The sequence below is a fragment of the Amphiprion ocellaris genome, chromosome 3 (assembly GCF_022539595.1).
Source record: "Amphiprion ocellaris isolate individual 3 ecotype Okinawa chromosome 3, ASM2253959v1, whole genome shotgun sequence".
Taxonomy (NCBI): Eukaryota; Metazoa; Chordata; class Actinopteri; family Pomacentridae; genus Amphiprion; species Amphiprion ocellaris.
This window is the reverse complement of record NC_072768.1, coordinates 9,935,390-9,954,726: the sequence shown is the minus strand read 5'-3', so window position 1 is coordinate 9,954,726 and position 19,337 is coordinate 9,935,390. Positions and strand designations below refer to the sequence as shown.

Below are 19,337 nucleotides of genomic sequence, written 5' to 3'. Positions count from 1 at the left end.
TACAAAAAAAAGTCCAACTTTATACTGAATCATGGGGCATTTATACAGGGATTTAAACTGATATCACAAAAGGAAAATAAAAAAAATAAATAAATAACACTCCTCCAGGAGAAGAAGAAAAAAAAACTTCAAAGAAAAAAAAAATCACCAGGCAACATGAGGAGAAATCCTTCAAAACACTTTCACTATTCAGCCATTTTTAAGACCTTTTCCATTCATGACGTTGAAATGTGTTCCCTTCCCTGGACTTTAACCCATCCTTTATTTGGTTTTTCTGAAGCTGGGATTGTGAAGACAAACAATAAGGTCGAAATAAGTGTTTGAAGAAGCGACATTAGCAGAAGTGGCATTGAATTGTGCTTGAGAGTGTTGGGGGGGTTTAAAAAAAAGATTTTCAATGATTAAAAGATGTCTGGCATAATTAAGGCAAACAAGACAACCCAATTAGCCCTATTTATTTAAGAATAGGCAAGAAAATGGATGGGTTAAAATACCAGATCTGGTATAAAGTTAAATATCTTGTATACTGGAACTAATCCTGACTTTGAAAGGAGGCACCAGGGGAAGCAGTTTGCTGTTAAGGTCAGTAGGGGGCCAGAGAGGAAGGAGAGAGGGCACTATTCGACTTAACAAAATGTGATGGGGGTAGGAAAAGAAGGGGTACACAGTGAGACAAGTACAGGATGATTATGAGAATGTGTGGAGAAAGCAAAGCCTTTACTTTGACCTGAGATTGAGTCGCACCTAGACGGCAGTGCTAGGCGCAGTGCTAGACAACAAGTACAAAAAGGGTGCAGAAAGTACACGCCCACACATCGAGCTAAGGTGTCCAATCCAAATAATAATAATAATAATAATAATAATAATAATAATAATAATAATAATAATAATAATAATAATAATAACAATAATAATAATATAGACATCCACAAAACACATAAAGAAGGAAACATTTCATAAAAATAAAAGGCAATGAACAAAATGTAGTGTTACAGAAAACCTTTTGGGGTAAGTTTTTGTTGTTTTACTTCTTAAACAGAGTTCGAGGAGATTAGAAATGGACTGTAGTGGAGACCGTAAAATACCAAACCTGAAGGATTTCTTTATATATAACATCCAAAAGAGAAAAAGAATAAAATAGCAGCTTTGTTCTGTACAGACATAGAGGCAAACATTTTGAACCGTAAAAAGGTTTAAAAAAGTGACAAAACCAATGATGTGTATAAAAACGATCCTGCAGTCAAAAATACAACTGTAAGACCTTTATATGTGTTTGAAATGTAGAGAAACGAGTGACTAATCTAAAAGAGACCTCCCGTGACTTCAAAGTTGTCACTAGGCTACGAAAATCTGATCCAACAGCTTCTCGCTCTTACGTCTCAGGTTTGTTGCGGAGTATTTGGTGGCATTTAATTTAAACAGCAGTATCGGCAAACCGTGTTTACCTCCCACATGAAATGCACACTTAAAGATGTCAGAGAAAGGTCTGAAGAAATCGAAGTGGAGGCAGACTCGTAAGCCTAGATTGTGAAGTTCAGTGATTTGCAGTGTGAGACTTCTGATGCTTTGATTTTTTTTAGTTTTATTATTTATTTCAACTAAAACAAAGACAGAGTGAGGCTGTGATTCAGAGTTTGCTGACTCAAGTAACATGTGTTCTTCCCTCAGATGTCTCAAAGATGGTGATGAAAGGGCAATTTTTTTTAATGTCCACATCTGAGTAGATGTTGTTTGGAGAAACTTGTTAGTTTGAGAGCTCCAGCAACGGAAAACTACAGGGCTTCAGTGTCTGATTGTTGTCATTTTTCATTAATTACCTTTTTTTGTTTAGTATGTAAGTGGTCACAAACTAGTGAAGAATACACAAAGTGACATTTATAAATTCCTAGCTTTGTCCAGCAGATCCTCAGATCTGAGCTGAAACCAGAGAAATTTGGGTGGATTTAAAGACATTACCAATTATTAATAAAATGAAATGCCATGTGAAAAAAGTGATAGATTTTAAAGAGTATTGTTGTCATCTCTTTAGTGTGTCCTCCATCTAACAGTTACTTATTTCACACATGTTGATTATTATAAACTTCTTCAGAATTCAACTGTTATTGTGTCAGTTAATTGAAAAAACATTGACCTTTGATCACATTTCAAAACCTGAGTAAAATGTGCTCAGTCCTCATTTTAAGCTGGCTTCTCTGTACACAATCCACTTAAAAGAAGTCTTGTGTTGTTTTACTTTAAGGTTTGCTAGATTTATTCAACCTCCGTGGCAGACGCTGCATATAAAACTGCAGATGTGAAGGCAGCACATCTGCAGTCACTGTGTTCTGCCTTGTTTATAACCCCTCCAACACTCACAGCTGCTCTAGGAGCAGTTAGTTCTACAGATAAGCATGCAGTCTGGAAACCACCAAACAGTTTGGGTGTCATTGCCGGACAGACTTATCTAAACTCTGAATCACAGCCTCCTTTAAGTAGGGACACCTGTATGAAACTAAAGAAAAAGCTTGATTTGGCAAAATTTTGGCAGGTACAAAACAGGCCCTCCTCTACCACTTTGACCCATTCCTGACGGCATCTTGTAGAAATATTAAAAGTAAAATGAAATGATCTTAGTCCAAACTTTCTAATTGAGGCATCCTCACACAACATGAGCAAGTCTGCTCATGGAAAGAAAGTCATTTTAGAAATGAAGCTATACCATATTATGGAGAGAATCATGTGTTTGTATAAATACACACTCAAATCCATCACATCCTCTCTGAAATCATCAGGAAAAAGTGCTCTTCTGTTGGTTTTGCTGGCAGATATGCTAAAAACAAAGATTTTCTTGAAGTTCATGTGTAAATCTGTAAGTCAGGATACATGCCTGTATTGTATTCCTTCTTGAAGGATGTGTATGTAACAAAGACTGAAATACAGGCTGCACAGGAAGGAGTTCCCCAGTGTTGAGTCTGAGCCACCAAACTCCAAATGCTTTAGCAGGTTTCTGTGCTCTTTTTCAGTTTTTTAGAGTTTGCGTTTGACCTTAAAGGAGTGGAGAGACCGTCTACTGGCACACAGTAGAAGAAAGTATTTCCTTACCTCATCTATCCCTCCTTAGGAGATAGAGGAGAGGTTTGTGTTACCCTGTGTAAGAGGAAGAGGAGGGGCTGGTCTGATATCAGCAGGCCGACGACTGGGGCAGTGGTAACGCCCGTTCGTTCTTTCTGCCCCCGTTCATGTGTGCATAGGGTTGCATCTCGTCAAAGTTGGGCCGCAGTACCACCACAGGCCCGTTGGCCGAAACATGTCCTGAGTGCTTGTCCAAGGCTTGTCCTGGAGACCCCATGGCTGAGGCTACTGGGCCCGGCGGGGAGTGAGACACGGGTCCCAGTAATGGAGTACTCGGACCTTGCATGGGGGATAACTGCTGGGTAGAAGGAGGCGGCGTTCCTCCTGTGCACCCAGACGAAGAAACAACAACAGCAGCAGATGGCTGCCTCGTGGATGCAGGGTCCAGTGGAATGTTCTCCATGTTTTCTACCTCCATGTCCAGCTCCTCGGTGTCCGGCGGCTTGTTCTCCTCGCTGTAGAAGAAGCTCATTTCCCTGAACGGAGGATCCAGTTCGTCTTTGATGCTGCTGATGATCTCCAGGAAGGACGGACGCATCTTGGGGTTATACTGCCAGCACATCCTCATCAGCTCGAACCTGAAAGTGACGCACAAAAATGCAGGCCTTAATAATTTGCAATTTAGTGTTTTTTTTCCTGTTAGAACACAGGTTCTGATTTTGAATCGACATCACTACCTAGTTTAGGACTTTGGAATCTAGCAGACGCCAGCTTAATTTGATTAAATGAAGCCTCATATTAACTTAAAGTGATCTGAATTGTTGATTTTGACCCCATCTCTTGATACAGCCGTGCTAGGAGGGGAATACTTTACAGCCAGTATGGATAGAAGGAATAATTACAGTATATTGCCTCGAAAGTACTGAGTTAAGACAGTAAAGCATTAGTGTTTCTCACCAGCAGGTGGCAGGAGAAACTGAAGTTTAAGTCAGCTTTTGATACACTCTGGCACAAAAACTCAGTTCACTACATTGATCTTGACAGAGAACTATGTAGGTTTTAATTAATACTATGAAGTGTGCTACAGTGTTAAGTGCTATATGTGCATAAACAGACTTTAGTTGAGTGTTTCACATTTTGTTTAATATTCCTATTATGTGTGAATGTAAGAAAGGATGTGTTAAATCACTTATAAATGCATGTCCTTAGTCCTTTTAACTTGCTCATTAATTTCCTGCAGGTTTGCTGGCAGGTAATCTTGTTGAACATTCTGTCCCTTTTCCCATTAAAATCTTCTACTTGAAATTCAGTGAAATCGTAGACAGTGACTGAATGTGTGCATTCCAAACTTGCTGCAATCTACAAGACTTTTACTGGCATGTAGTGTTTAAATTTCAAAACAGTTTTTAATGCCAAATTCAATTGATATGAAATTTGAATGTTGTTTTTTTTTATCGCATTATAATACACAGTAAGATCAGTAATCTAGCATGTACTCAGCAGTGATTGTAAATCATACTTAAGGTTACTGTGCCAGGCCAGCAACCGAGCTTTGGGAATGTCAAAACAACATCATAAAAGGGAGAATTATTACAGTTTTGTGTGGTGCTGCACCGCACACCACAACTTCAATTATACACAAACAAGCTAAGAATACTCTCTAAGGCCCGCTGACATAAACACCTCAGCCATCTCTAGTCAGTTCTTGCTGTTCCCTCTCTCCCAGTGGTCTCCTTGCCGTCTCGAACCACCTCTGCAGCTGGGTGCCAGCTCCTCTCCACACACAGGAATTATGGGTAAAGCTTTCCCAAGCACGCGCTTCGCTTCATACTCTAAAGCAGCAGGGGGGAGTGGCTCTGACTTGTTTTTCAGCAGCACAGGAAGTGTCTCAAAGTTGACGTTCAGATGTCCAAACCCGGGCGGCAGAGACCTCCCATGAAAAGACATGTAATGCTTGGAGCTGGGCCGACGCACCACAGTAACCTATCTGCATAGCCCTGCCTGCCGAAAACTCCTACCCCACCATCTGTTGCTGTGCACGAGGTTTGTTGCTGCAAATTTAGAAAACAAACATTGCAGTAAATCCTGACTTCCTGTCAGCATCCTGCCACTCACAGTACACATGACACACGTTAGTGCCATTAGGCTAAATTGACTTACAGATGACCTGTCATATTTGTGTAATAGCAGTGTATGCGCTGTTTGAGAACGACTCCACTTGCTCTTTAGCTGGCGTAAGGAGAACTCATTAAGGTCTAACCCCACCTGTTTTAGACTCTTTTCTTACTTTTTATAATCACTGGTGTTCCTTTACCTGTTTACACACATTTGGCACAGTGAAATCCATTTTAATGTACCAAATGTACTGTTTAAATACAGCTCGACTCACAGAGTAGCAACCGTTGGGTTACAAAGATAGCACCTCGGATGTCTGCCTTTCTAATACTTTTTTATGTTTATTTGCTCTGGTTATCTTGTCATCTTTGTTTAGCTGTGTGTATCACCCTGTATATTTATCACCTTCCCTGTCTTAAATTCTAGTGGGAGCTAATGTGAGTCAAACTCCCTTTATGTGTCACAATACTTTGCCAAAAAGCAGATTCTGAACTTTTGTGACCAAAAAATGGTGTTATAAGCAAATATCTGGTAGTGTTACTGTCAAAATTGTGTACACATGTAGACACTGCCAAATTTTCATGAAAGAGATGAGCCAAAAAACCTTGATAAAATCAGAAACAGACACGATTTTGAGTCAAGTGTGAGTGCAGAGCAGTCCCCAAACATCTATGGTAAACGCTTAATAAACCTGAACAACAATCTCTTGCAACACAAGTAAAAAATGCTCTGGTCTTTGTTAAACATGTGCAACATCCCCAGTGTCATGAAAACCTTGATGTATAATAGCCCTGAAAGTGATACTGCACATTCCACAGTAAATCACGATGTTTAATATGATCACAGTCTGCTTTTTATTTTCACCCTACCCTGTGAGAAAGAGAATGCACTTTTGTCCATCGGAAACACTAGACAGAAACATGGGAAATCCAATGAATGACCTACAGCTACCTGAGAAACAAGTGAAACAGTACAAGGAGGAGACTTTCAAAGCTCTCCAAATATGACTCATCCCTCTGTGTGTTATCCTGCCCACTTCCACTCCTTGTATCCCTTCTATTCAGTCTTTGTATGAATGTCTGGCTTCACTACGCTTCAGCAGTCTTCTGGAAATCTCCATTAAGTCACCACAGCAGAAGGCGACCATCGGCAGTAGCCTGGATCCCCTGTGTGCTGCTCACAGACCAGGAGGCTTAGCCCCCACTCCACTACCACCACCACCACCACCACCAATGTAACACAATCCACACACTCCTGTAATCAGGACAAAACAGTAAGGCTGCCATAGAAACCAGAGGTTTGTGTCTGCACAACACTCGGCCCCTGTTTTTTTTTTTTTTTTTTCTACTCGCACTCTTTCTAAGGTGAGGTCAGCCATGGAGAGTGGGAGGGGAGAGAGCAGAATGCCTTCTTATTGAGGTCAGAGAGGGAGAAGAGAAATGCATGTATGCAACGCTGCATGCTGACAAGCAGGCTGTGCTCTGTTTTCTCCTCTCCAGCAGCCAGAGTGATTCATTAATGAATTATAAATGAATAAATGAATTGTGTCTATTGCTTTCGTTCTCTCCACCGATGGACAGGCACCACCTCCCCCCCGATGCCCGCTCTCTGCTGCAGGAATGAGGGGCATCTTTCACACACGGATCGTGGCATCCCTTCTATGGGCCGATGCTGACGGGTGAGGAGGCTTCTCACTGCCAGCTGACCGTGTCGTCAACGAACTGCATTTAACCTGTGACGTTAATGTCAGCCCTCGTTTTGGCTCTACCTTAGCGTACACACACGATATCCTTCACGCTCACAACCACAACCTAAAATTAGACGATGGGTAAAATATTAATGGGGCCGAAGACATATGGGGCAGTGGCAGTAGAGGATAAAACAATACATCCTTCAGGGCGTTGAAACGCAAACCTGAGGGCATGCGGTGTTTACACAATTATTGGTGTCAGATAGAAGAGCTCTTACAACATGTCAGGGCAGTTGTCAGGTTTGTCCAAGAGTCCTCCCTCCATGACAAAGCGCAGCACTTGTTCATTGGACATGCCCTGGTAAGGCTGTTCTGCTAAGGTGGCGATCTCCCACAACACGACACCAAATGACCTGCAACAACAGAGAGAGAAAACAAATGAATGTAATATATCTTCAACACATATATTTGATGTCTTATCTTTTTTTTACTTATTGATTTTTCAGTGTTTACACTGAGTGTAAAATCTGAAAAAGTTTAATCTGCCAGGTGTAATATCAGAGACATTTTTTGTCAGTTTTACTTCCATTCTTTAAGTTTAGTCTCACTTAGAACAATCCAGGTCTTTGAAGTCCACAGAGGTGGGTCCAGATTTACAACTTTTTAATGGACTTTTCCATCATTTCTGAGCCTCAGAACTTCATCAGTACAGCAGATAGACACATGACATTTTAGGAGGAAATGATACATTCGACAACCTTCCTATTATGTTCAATAGAAATCATATTCATTATGTTATGGGGCAAATTTACCTTTCATTTAATGATAGCCAAGTTCTTTGGGTGCATGACACAGGGGCAAAATGCCCTCAGCGGTCCCTGGTTTGATTCCCAGCTGGACGGATATTTTTTTGTATTTCATTCTCCTGCTTGCTTTCACCATTTCCTGTGTGTTTACACTGTAACTATGTAGTAAAGGCAAAATGCCAAACACAATCTTTAAAAAAATATCCTAAATGCATGTTTGGTTTGGCTGATGCAGTTCCAGTTAGTAAATCACTAACATAAAGCAGAAACACAGCGTTATAACATGTTGATAATGCTACAAGAACAGACACAAGTGTAATGGAGGTTGATGGTAGTGTCCCAAATCTTACATGTATTTGCTCATGAAACAAAGTATTGGACACATTAAGTTTTTGACAGTATTGGTACTAAATGTGCAATGACAAATAAAGCTATCTATCTATCTATCTATCTAAATAAATAAAAAGGCAGAGAAGCACCAAAATGACAGTAATTTATCTTGAGGGGATCATAAACACTGGAACCAAATGTCTTGTCATAACTTTTAATAGTGCTTCTGTTAAAACCACACAATGTGAACCTCTTACTGACAATACATTAAAAGCAGGGATCACCAAACTCTGTAGGATTTATCCTCTGGATACCATGAATGTCTCAACAAAATTTCATCTCAGTCTATCCAGTAGTTGCAGAGATTTTTCAGTCTGGACCACATAACTGCCAGAAAGTGCACTTCCCCATTACTCTAAACTTAATAAGGCGATATTATGTCAGTGTTTACATGCTGTTCCACTTCCCCCAAGCGGCCAAACAATCTATTAGTGCCATCTAAACTTGTGTTACATTAAAATTAATTGTTTAAACATATGCGTAATGTTCTCCTTGCTGTAATTTCTGTCCATAAGCAGCCAAAAAGTGCATAATTTTCATAATTTTAAATTCCTACATGATCTAGACTAGGTTAAAACTGAGCAAAGGATATGAAAGAACTTATCTCTAGCATTCCATTACAGCAGAACAAGCCTCAGTATAAAGTATTTACAGTAAACATCACCTCAGTTTAACCTCAGAATCAATAATGCACTGACATTACTATTAAACTATTCATGAGAAAAACTTTCAGCGTTCACTAACAATGGCCGCAATATTTGTTTACTCATGCTATTTTCATATTGTACACTCAAAAATGTTTAAAACACTCTATTACAGCACTGCATAAAAAAAGGGATGAAAGCGCTGACGGACAGCTTTTCTTGATCAGCAAAATAAAGTAACATAAAGTTGCCTATTCTTGTAGACCAGAGCGGGTTTGTCTTCCACTGAAGTCCTGGACATCAAAGAGGAAGATGTAGTACACAAAATGTGGAGGTGGGTTTGTGCTGGCACTACAACCTCTCATTTGAGAACATCTGGAGCAGTTTAGGCCCACTCTTCAGGACTGACCCGTGGGACACTTGGAGTTGAGAAAACAAAAACTTGCAGGGGAGCTAGTAAACAGTTCGACCTGCTACAGTAGCACAAGCTGCGGAAGAGCTGCAGGCTGAGAATTCACCACACACTGAAATAAAAGAGTACTAAGAAAAAAAACAACAAATATTCCTGTCATATACATTTTTGTCACGGCTAGAGGAATTTCCAAAGAGCCGGCCACAGACCAAAAGATTTTGATGGTTTTGGAAATACTAGCTATCCTGGCAAGAAATGCATGTTCAAACTGTTGAGTAAAAAATGTTAAGAATATTGGCTGTGAAGCGATATGTAGGCTTTTACAGTTTTAAACCCGCAGCGTGAACTGTTCCAGAGTATCGCACAATATGCAGGCAGCTCTGAAATAGTTTGTAAGCCCCCTGGATTAGAGCAGGTTCATACATGTATAATGCAGGCCTGTGTGCGGAGGAGAGTGTTGTGTTCTCATACCAGACATCAGACATTGTAGTGAACACGCCATCTTTCAGTGACTCAGGAGACATCCAGCGGACAGGCAGCAGGCCCTTCCCTCCTTTTCGATAGTAATCCGTCTCATAAATATCTCTGGTCATGCCAAAATCTGAGGGAAAAAAAAGAAAACAGAGGTTGGGGAAGCCACTAAATATCACTCATTCTGTGTGGGAGAGGAAGCTCCTGAGAGCTCATCTATTCCCCTCACCTCCTCCCTCCCTCTGTCCATCTACATTAAGACTCCACTGCCTCAGGCACTCTCTGAAATCCAAACACTTATTTTCAAGGCTAGCAGAGCAAGGTTCGGCATTGAGCAATCTTGGGGAGACTGAAGGCATCCTATTAACTTGACCCACCTCCAATCTTCACAGTGAAGTCCTCCGCTACCATGCAGTTCCTGGCAGCCAGATCTCTGTGGACAAATTTGTTGGCATTTAGGTACGCCATACCATCGGCGATCTCCCCTGCCATCTGGATCATCTTTTTGAGTGGGGGTAGGACCTGGATGGTGGAGTTCTGTAGCAAAGCAGGAGGGGAAGAGGTGAGAAGACAAAGAGCAGGAAAAAACACTTTTCAGTCAGTCCTCATAGCATGCTTCTCTGCTTTCATGAGCTATTAAGACAAAGTGAGAGGTACATGCTGTGTGTGAGTGTGGGAAGGAAGAAAAAAAGAGGAACAGCATGTTCTTATGTTCCCAGCATCAACTATTTCTTTAAGAGATTGTATATAATACACAGTCGAGGTTAGTGTGCGTCAGTAAAAGCTGCTTACTTCTTTGCGCAGAGAGCGCAGGTGGCTCTTGAGATCTCCGCGGGTCATCAGCTCCATAATCACCAAGGTTGGCTGTCCCTGAGAGACCACGCCCAGCAGCCGCACCTGCATTAATCACAATAGAGCACAGGTTAGATGGGGTAAGCCAAAAGCTGTGTCCCAAATCCACACGCTACATCTAAGCACGTTTTGTTCATAGAAGAAGAGATACAATATACTCAAGACAGTGAGTGTGCATTTAAAAAAAAACTCTGAAGCTTTGAGTATGCTCCAACCCAACAAAGTAATGCACACTTTGATTTTCTCACTGTTAAGTTTAAGTGACTCTCGAAACTCACAGTTTAAATGAATGTCCAGTGACATATATTGAGCCCTTTTCTGTTAGAATAAATGTATGTTTGTTTTTTACACTAACAAAGTACAAAGAGTACTACATACACCAACTTGCCACAACATTGAAACCACTTACAGGCTAAGTAAATAACATTTATCATCTTATTACTATTCAGTACCCTGCTGGTGAACGTTTTTCATGTGGCTGTTACTTTGACATGTATCACACATGTAAACATAGCTACAGATCTACTCTGCCTCACTGGATGGAGACTGTGTGTATAAGCATGCGTCTGGCCACGCATTTCATACAATGTTCTCCTCTCTTTTGGCTATATACCTGTTACTGTCCCATTCTCTACAGGAACTAGTGATGACAACCTTCTGGCTCACAACCTCCCACGCTGAAAATTTAAGCAGTAAAGCCGTATTGGCATTTTTTTCAGTGAATTCACCATTTTAACAACAGTGCACTAAAACAATTCTTCTATGTCTATTTTGAGGGGACACCGTTGATGTAAACGCCAGATTTTTTTCCCTCCTAGAGCAAAATGATAATGAGGGGCAGTCAGATTATTCTCCATAGTGTTGTGTCAGCAACATAGAATGGTTTGGCTAGCCAAGAATATTGCAAACTGGAAATAGAACACTTAGAAATAGCTCAAAGAATCAAGATTAAGAGCCCAAGGTGTTGATTCGGCCTCAAATATCACTCCAAACCTGATCCACAGAGGTATTACCCCACTATCCATGGGACCCACATAATCTATTACCAACCTCCTGGTGCTAAACACCATAGGACACTGCTAGAGGGTCCATGTTCATGCCCTGATAGATCAGAACTGTTTTGACTGCATGATGGGGACCTACACAGCATTAGGCAGGTGGTTTTATTGTTGTAGGTACCTGATGTGTAAAATTACACATATTAAAGTAGTTACTTGCTCAGAAGCACTCTAGGTCTAGGTTACAAACAAAAATAGTTCAACTGTTCTTATTTTCCACCATATGTTTGTACTAAAAAACATTTCTTTTAACTTGCTTTGAAGATTGCAAAAAAGTCTCTTTCATTTAAATTATTCTAATTGAATTTAATAATTGAGTATTTGGTTTTTTAGCAGCCAGACTTGATAAAAAGGTTGTAATAGTAGCTTTCCAAAGCGGAAACTCTTTAACACATCCATTTAACATAGGTAATGAGGCTGTGATCACACTGATGAGAGATAGTACACAATCTCCAGGAGGCTGAACCCTGCTTTAGACTGAGGCTGCCTCCGTAAAGTGAACACACACAGTGTAATCGACACTGTTAGTCCTCATGACCTGCTGGCCTCTCTCTCCACATCTATACAGATTAATGAGGTTGCAGCTTGGCTCAATACTACAATATGTTGGTTTATTTTTGGCCATATTCTGATTGTTTATCTGGGTTTTCTCATTCAGGATGGTAAGCATTGTATGATCTTACCACATGGTGACAGTTGAACTCCTTCATGACCGAAGCCTCATTCAAAAACTCGATCCGCTCCCTCATGCTGGCCGACTCATTGACCGTCTTGATGGCCACTCGTGTCTCCGGTTCGTCCTTGACCACTCCCTTTGCGATGCCTTCGTACACCATGCCGAAGGAGCCCTGGCCCAGCTCCCTGTGCATAGTGATCTTCTCCCTGGCCACCTCCCACTCATCTGGGACGTACACTGGAGCAGCACAAGACACTGCAGGTCAACACCATTTGTATATAACAATGGGAAGCGGAGAAGATATCTGATATACTTACTCTCAGCAGCACTGATGTACTCCGGATTGACAGATGCATAAAGGACTCCATTCCCCAATCTGTCGCTATTCCTGTTAACACAAACTCGGCTCAGTTAGCCGGCAGGCAGCACTGATTGTGGATGCGATACGCAATCCTCAATAGGAAGTCGACTCTTTACCACAGGGCAATGTTAATGACAACAACAACTATTAAATGTAATTAACATTACACTGGTCATTAAGCTTCGCGAGCAAAGCGAGGTGGAACAGCTTCATCAGGGAACTTGTCTGGCAATGTGGAAGGAATGCTCACAAAAATACTTGCCTTTTCTTGTTAACAAAGAAGAGAATGGTGGTGAGGCTGGCGATGAAAAGTGTCACTATGATGGGAATTATGATGACCAGGTAGAAGGTAACACCATCATCTCCTGTCAGATAGAGTAGAAAAATAAAAGTGGTCAGAACCGACTGAGGATGTCATATCATAGCGGTATAAATTTTTCAACATGGCATTTAATAAGGAGAAGTGTTGCATTACGGTTAGGTGGCGGCACATAGAAGAACACACTGTCTGTCCAGGAGCCGTTTCCTGCTAGAGAAGTGGCGCGAACACGAGCAGAATAGTTCCCAGAGCCCAGGTTGGTCAGCCGAGCTCCTTTGTACTCGCGGTACTGATGTCGAGACACACACCCGTGTTTCTCAGGCTGGAAATGAACAAAGTTGTTACTATCAGATTTGGAGTGTAAGTGAAAACTGAGTTCTGCCTGTTTTTCATTTTTTGTTTGTTTTGCTTTTTTTCAAGCAAGTATAATGAAGTTATAGCTCATCTGCAACAAATATCTTCATCCTGTGAAGTGACAGTTAAGACTTCAGTTAAAAACAAAAATACATTTTGCAACTTCAGCTGTAAGCGAAGTTTGATGTTTGACCTTTACTGTGCTAATTAATTTGCAGAGTTTGGCACTACAGGTTCTGCTTTGGGGAAACGTTTCTCTGAGCTTATCTTAAATCTGAGTTGAAGTCACGCCTCTATGAGCATGATTTGTGATTACACAACTAATTCGGAGCTACTATAATAGCCCAATATGCAATTTATGCAATGTGGAAACATGAAACCTCCACTGCACAAATAAGAATGAACTTTTCAGTGAGGGAGAAGTCAAACGGTTTGAAATGGATTCGAAGCAGATAATAAGCATATTATACAGAAAGGATTATTACATGCAGTATTTATAGCATTTACTCTGTGTCTGTGTGTGTGTGTGTGAGTGTGTGTGTGTGTGTGTGTGTGTGTGTATACACTAAATCAGCCACAACCATTAAAATCAGTAACGGGTCGCATAAACAGCATCTTTTTTCAATGTTCTGCTGGAAAACCTTGAGTCCAGGCATTCATGTGGATGTTATTCTGACAGCCTAAAAACTGTTGTAGACCAAGCACACCATCCACAACAACAACAACAACACTCCCCAGTGCCAACAGCCTTGCCCAGCAGGACAATCCACCCTGCCACATTGTAAAAGCTGCTCAGGAAGAGCAGCCTAAGGTTGATCCTTTCTCAAAACTCCCCAGATCACCCCAGTCTGTTTAGCCATTCATGGGATCCACCAGAACAAGCCCACCGATGCAATGTCCTGGTGCCAGACACCACAGGACACCACCAGAGGTCATATTTGAATGGTTATTAGGCAAGTTGTTTTAATGTTGTGGCTGATCAAAATATGTATGAAGTATAAATGCATATATCCTATAATATGTCTGAGGAGATATAAATGATACCAGGCGTGGCTTACCTCAGTCCCCAAACGAAACTTGATCTCATACATCAGGATGAGTCCATTGGGCATGACGGGTTCTGGCCAGTGCAGCACCACACACCCTTGAACCTTGTCACTCCTCTCAGAGATCACTTTTCCAGGGATGTCATCTGCTTTGACTGGGGAACGAACACATCCGCGTTGTTAAATGGAGCATGTAAAATTTCAGAGAAGGCGTAATAACAAACCGTGTCACGGTTTCCTTTCCATCAGAGACTCTACGCAGGTTTTTGTGTTTCTTACCTGCAGGTTTGGTTCTGGAGAAGACGAAAGCTCCAGCACTGCAGCGCCCCACCTCCTCATTGCAGGCGTGAATGTCGATACGGTAGACGGTGAAGGGCCGCAGATTGCCAATCTCTAAAAATTCTGCTGGGCTCTTGTCCTCCAAGAAGGGGTACTCTTTGACAGGAGGAACGCCATCTGTGCTGTTATCCCCTGGGCCAAGGCTGGTGTTCCCTCTGCCACCGTCAGGAAACAAAGTGTTGTTTGCAACACCAAAAACATCTCTGCGTCGACGGTCCGGAGGTCTGAAATACAGAGGAACAGTTGACAAAAACACCTGTGAGACTGTTGATTTAAACACTACTTTGACAACACAAGACTAAAGTTATAGCGTGTGTCCTTCAAATTTTATTATAACAAGTAATTCTAGGTTTACAACTCCCCAGAGCTGGAACATCCCACTGGAGCGGGTGGAGTGAGTGTATAGCTGTGTAGAAGGATGAGGTCAGACAAGGTGGACAGACAGAGAAAGGGGGGAAAAACTGATTTTTTCCACAGCAAGAAAAACACTTCAGCTCAGCTGCTGTCCAACAATAAAAAACAAGTCTGTAGGGCATTTTTGAGACACAGACATTCTGACCCAAAACCTTCAATCATGATGGCCAGTGTTCAGCAGTCAGACAGAGGGCACTGAGGTGAATGGACACTTGCTATCACAGTGCAAATGATAAGCTGTGGAGCCTCCTGGAGCTGGACATCATCATTACTGAAGGCAAACAGGCAGTGACAGCTGTGAATGTTACGGCAGTGGTCGCACAACAGACACCACAGGGCATCTTACCCACCTGTGAAACCTGCAGGCTGGCTCTGATTGAGTTACCAAATGAAAGCTGTATTGACAGCTTTACAGAGCTCTCGCAGTAGTGATAAATGTTTAGGGGCTGTCTGAAGGCATAATGCAGAGAGCGTGAACCGTTGGCTACGTCTTAATTACAGTATAAACAGCTCAGCTCAGACAAAACTAATCATTTCAAATACAGAAATTAACTGGGAATCAGGGCTGCAACTAACAATTATTTTTACTATTGATTAATCTGCTGATTTTATCCTCAATTAGCTGATTAAAGCTCCTCTACAGTCATTGATTAAACTCTTAAAAACTCACCTCTGTGCATCAAAGGTTTTTATATGAAAATAATCCATTCTTTGATGCAACTCTACACAACTGCTTCTTTGACAATGTGCAGATCAGGGACCATATTCTTCAGCATTTTGTTGCATAACTTCACTGGAAATGCAACGTGAGTTTAAACTAATTCTTCTGGTATTTCTGTTGTGTTGGAAGCAAAACATTATTCTTGCTTCAGTCAAACTGGGATGTTTTTTTCAATTTAATGTAGACACTATTCAGTAGTTATTTAATTTCAATAAAAAACGTCGACAATGTTCTCATTTTTCCTGCGATTTCACTCCAACTTTAGCATAAGTCACATTGATGCAGTTAGCCTTCAAAGTAAAATGTATTTAAATTGATGCCAAAAATATGCATATTTCTGCCTATAATAATACTATATACAAATCAATGTAGTCAAGAATTCCTCTACTGACAAAAGTGGTACAGTAGTATTTTGTCTGCAAAGTTGTTAAGAAGCGGTACAAGTCAATGTTATGAACATTCCACTGCGTTGTGGGACACAGTAGACTGATCTGACCCATACTGGACATTTCTTCCAAATCAGAGCGACATCCAGTTTTTTTTTTTTCTTCTTTTTTTTGGCATAACTGCAGATTTTGTATTCTTTTAGCATACTGCATACTACACGCTACACTTTGGCCAAATCAGTAATTGCTACTAATATAGGAGGGAGTTTCAAACACAGTCTATGAACCCCTTGCTTCTATCTTTGCCCTTGGGAGGGGGGGGTCCTTTTAGTGGTTTGTTCTACAAAATGTCAGAAAATACAGAATGCTTACCACACATTTTTTTAAAATCTCAACCAATAAAACCACCTTTTTACATCTAACATATCCAAATGTATCAGGAGATAAATGAAAGCCGGAAATCCTCACAATTAAGAAGCATTTTTTGCATAAAAGACACTTTAAAAATTGATAATTTAGACTTTTCTGTAAATCAACTAATCCTTTCAACTTTAACAAGAGAAGTAACTGAGGAAGTCAAGCATCTTTTATATTTAAGCAGACGTAAACTGTGCATAGACACAGACAGATATGTGGGAAAGGCCAGTCGCACTGACATGTCAACATTCCTCTCTGACAGTTATAACTGCTGCAGTCCAGCAAAATAAAAAGCCCAGAAGTTCAGTTTTTACTGACAGTACACCAAAAATCTATGACAACTGACAGCAGAGGAGAAAGTGAAGACATAGACGCATTAGTGTGAGATGAGAGACACATATGGCAGACTGAAGAAAATTTGTAGGCTCTAGTTTCTGTATGTGGAGTAAGAGCATTAGAATAAGCAGGGCAGTCGTAACACTGTGAAAAGGCTCATCAGCTGACTGAAGCAGGCCTTAAAACAAGTGACTTACTACAGTTAATGTCCTGACCTCGCCTGCTAAAAAAAGAGCTACCTTTACGCAATGGAATCCAGATAGGAAAGCCGTGACTGCACTTTCAGTCTGCGTTTAGTAGGACACAAGAGGGAAAGATCTCTGGATGTGAAGGTAGAAGAGGTAACTTCCAGGGAGTTCTTGATGCTTTAAATTCACTTGTATGTATTCATCATGACTTTCAACAGCAGGGGATTACAGTAAATAAATGCTCCAGTCAGCTGATAACAGGTTTTGCATCACACTTCAAGGTCTACTAAACAGATACTGGCAGGCACCATCCTCTCCTGCAGTAAATCAGGCTGCCTTCCTTACTTTCTGTTTGTCTTCTAGTGCTGATGGGGCTCTTCCCTCATTCATTTAAATTCCAGATGGATTCACTGTACATTTCCTGGCAGCTGTCTCACTCCAGAAAAAAAAAAAAAAAAAAAGAGTCTCAGACAAAGAGAGTGTGCGAGGGGAGGAGTAGAGTGGAGTGCCGAGTCGAGGGGGACAGAATGGAAAACATTTCCTCTTCTTTCTGTTTCTGTTTTCACACACCCTCTTTCCCCTCACCCTGGGTCTAAACCCTGAACTTTAAAAACTAAAAAAATAAAAAAAAACTCCACGATTTTGAAGGCCTTTCCCTGGAGTGGTTTGTAATAATGCTGGCTGTGTTACAGTGGAGAGTCTGTGCATACACTGGCTGAGCCCTTTGCTGCAGGCCAGGAACCTGCCACCCGCTAGTTTCCTAGACAGCTATACTATAACAAATCAACACAGCCTTGGAGAAGAGGAGGCGAAGGAGTAGGGGGGGGCATGATATGAGTTAAATTACAAAAGACAGCTCTGTTTTATCATTTGTCTCTCAGACATATTGATCCAATTCCATGAGACCATTGTGAAAGGAAACAAAGGAAAATAAGGTCACTGCTATGCTGTTTGAATGAATGATTTCTGGATGCTCATCCTTTAAAGATATGGACTTATAGGACACCCTATAAATCTATATCTCGATGTAAGACTTATGTTTCCTTCACAAAAACCAACAAATCTATCAAAGATGTTCATATTTTACAGCGATGGATTGGGAGGTGAAGCGGCGTGTTCACAAATACATAGATTGAGTGTGACAGCCTGTCCGAGAAGTGTGTGAGAAGAACAGAGCTGGAGTCTTTGAAACAGTGAAACACATATAGCCACGAGCAAGTTAAATGATAACACAACACAGATGTCAGTCGTTATTGTGGGGAACAAAAGCCTAAGCAGCTAGTGTGCAACCAAACTAGCCTCTTCAGACTTCTTAATCACATCTCTCTCCTGGGTTTGTTTGTGTTGCCTAAATTGCTGCCTGTTAGGTCCTAACATCCCCTGTGCCACCGTTGCCAAGGCAACAAAAAGCCGCAAGAGCGCTAAGAAGGCTTTGGATCCTACTCAGCGTGTCTCCTCATCTGCTCCACCCGACAAAAGGGCTGAGCCCAGCGGGCCAGCTCAGCCCCCGTCTGGTCCATCTACGCCCCCATGTTCGGATCCTGTCAGCACCACACAGGAGCTGCTACACCCGGGCCAACCCCTCACCCCTCATTTACAACCATCAAGGCAAACAAGTTTAGCTCTTTGATGGCCATCTCCACATGAGAGGAGGCTGAGCCGTTACCAGTTTAAGGAGATCAGTGCGAGGCAGATGTTGCATCTCTGCTCTGATTAATCGTACCTTGGCAGAAAGATGGCGTTGTGGAGGAAGTTCTCAAAAACTTTAAAGAAAATGCGTTCATCCTTCTCCCGGTCCTTCTCTTCGGGCGTTTTCTGGCAAGCACAACATGGACCTTTCTCCGCCCCTGCCAGGTCTGACTTGGTGGGCTTGGTGCTGTCTTCCATGTCCGTGAGCCCCGTCGCTGGGATCCGGATCGGGATCTTCAGCTCTGAGTTATCATACCAGAAACAAGGACAAGAGAGTTTAGTGAAGGGGAGCATTGTATGTGATTTGTACTTCCAAATTAAAGAAATACTTTAATAAATTTTTGGAAAGATGCTTATTTGCTCTCTGAAAGCAACATGAGAAGATGCTACACGCAGCAGACTAGTTAAGTGGCAAGACTAGAAACAGGTGGAAAACCACATTTTGTCCAATGGAGACACTTCTAAAGTTCACCAATCAACACACTTCACACCTTGTTTGTGGATTCTAAACTGGTAGGCAAATTTTGCTACCCTCTGATAGAATAAAATCCCTTTGTCTCCAGTGTTTATGCTAAGCTAAGCTAAGCTAAGCTAAGCTAAGC

The 19,337-nt window shown here is 41.5% G+C and overlaps 1 protein-coding gene across 1 annotated transcript in view; it reads right to left on the bottom strand.

Annotated features, from left to right (window-relative positions):
* Positions 1-19,337, bottom strand: part of igf1ra (insulin-like growth factor 1a receptor) — a 75,823-nt gene continuing 56,486 nt past the window's right edge. The window contains exons 10-21 of the mRNA XM_023275339.3: positions 18,770-18,977; positions 14,525-14,808; positions 14,258-14,400; positions 13,002-13,167; positions 12,789-12,891; positions 12,483-12,553; positions 12,173-12,402; positions 10,372-10,476; positions 9,957-10,116; positions 9,580-9,709; positions 7,135-7,269; positions 1-3,689 (exon numbers count right to left, since the gene is read on the bottom strand). Of these exons, the coding sequence (XP_023131107.1) occupies positions 3,161-3,689; positions 7,135-7,269; positions 9,580-9,709; positions 9,957-10,116; positions 10,372-10,476; positions 12,173-12,402; positions 12,483-12,553; positions 12,789-12,891; positions 13,002-13,167; positions 14,258-14,400; positions 14,525-14,808; positions 18,770-18,977 (2,264 nt within the window). The 3' untranslated portion in view covers positions 1-3,160. The remainder of the gene's footprint in view (positions 3,690-7,134; positions 7,270-9,579; positions 9,710-9,956; positions 10,117-10,371; positions 10,477-12,172; positions 12,403-12,482; positions 12,554-12,788; positions 12,892-13,001; positions 13,168-14,257; positions 14,401-14,524; positions 14,809-18,769; positions 18,978-19,337) is intronic.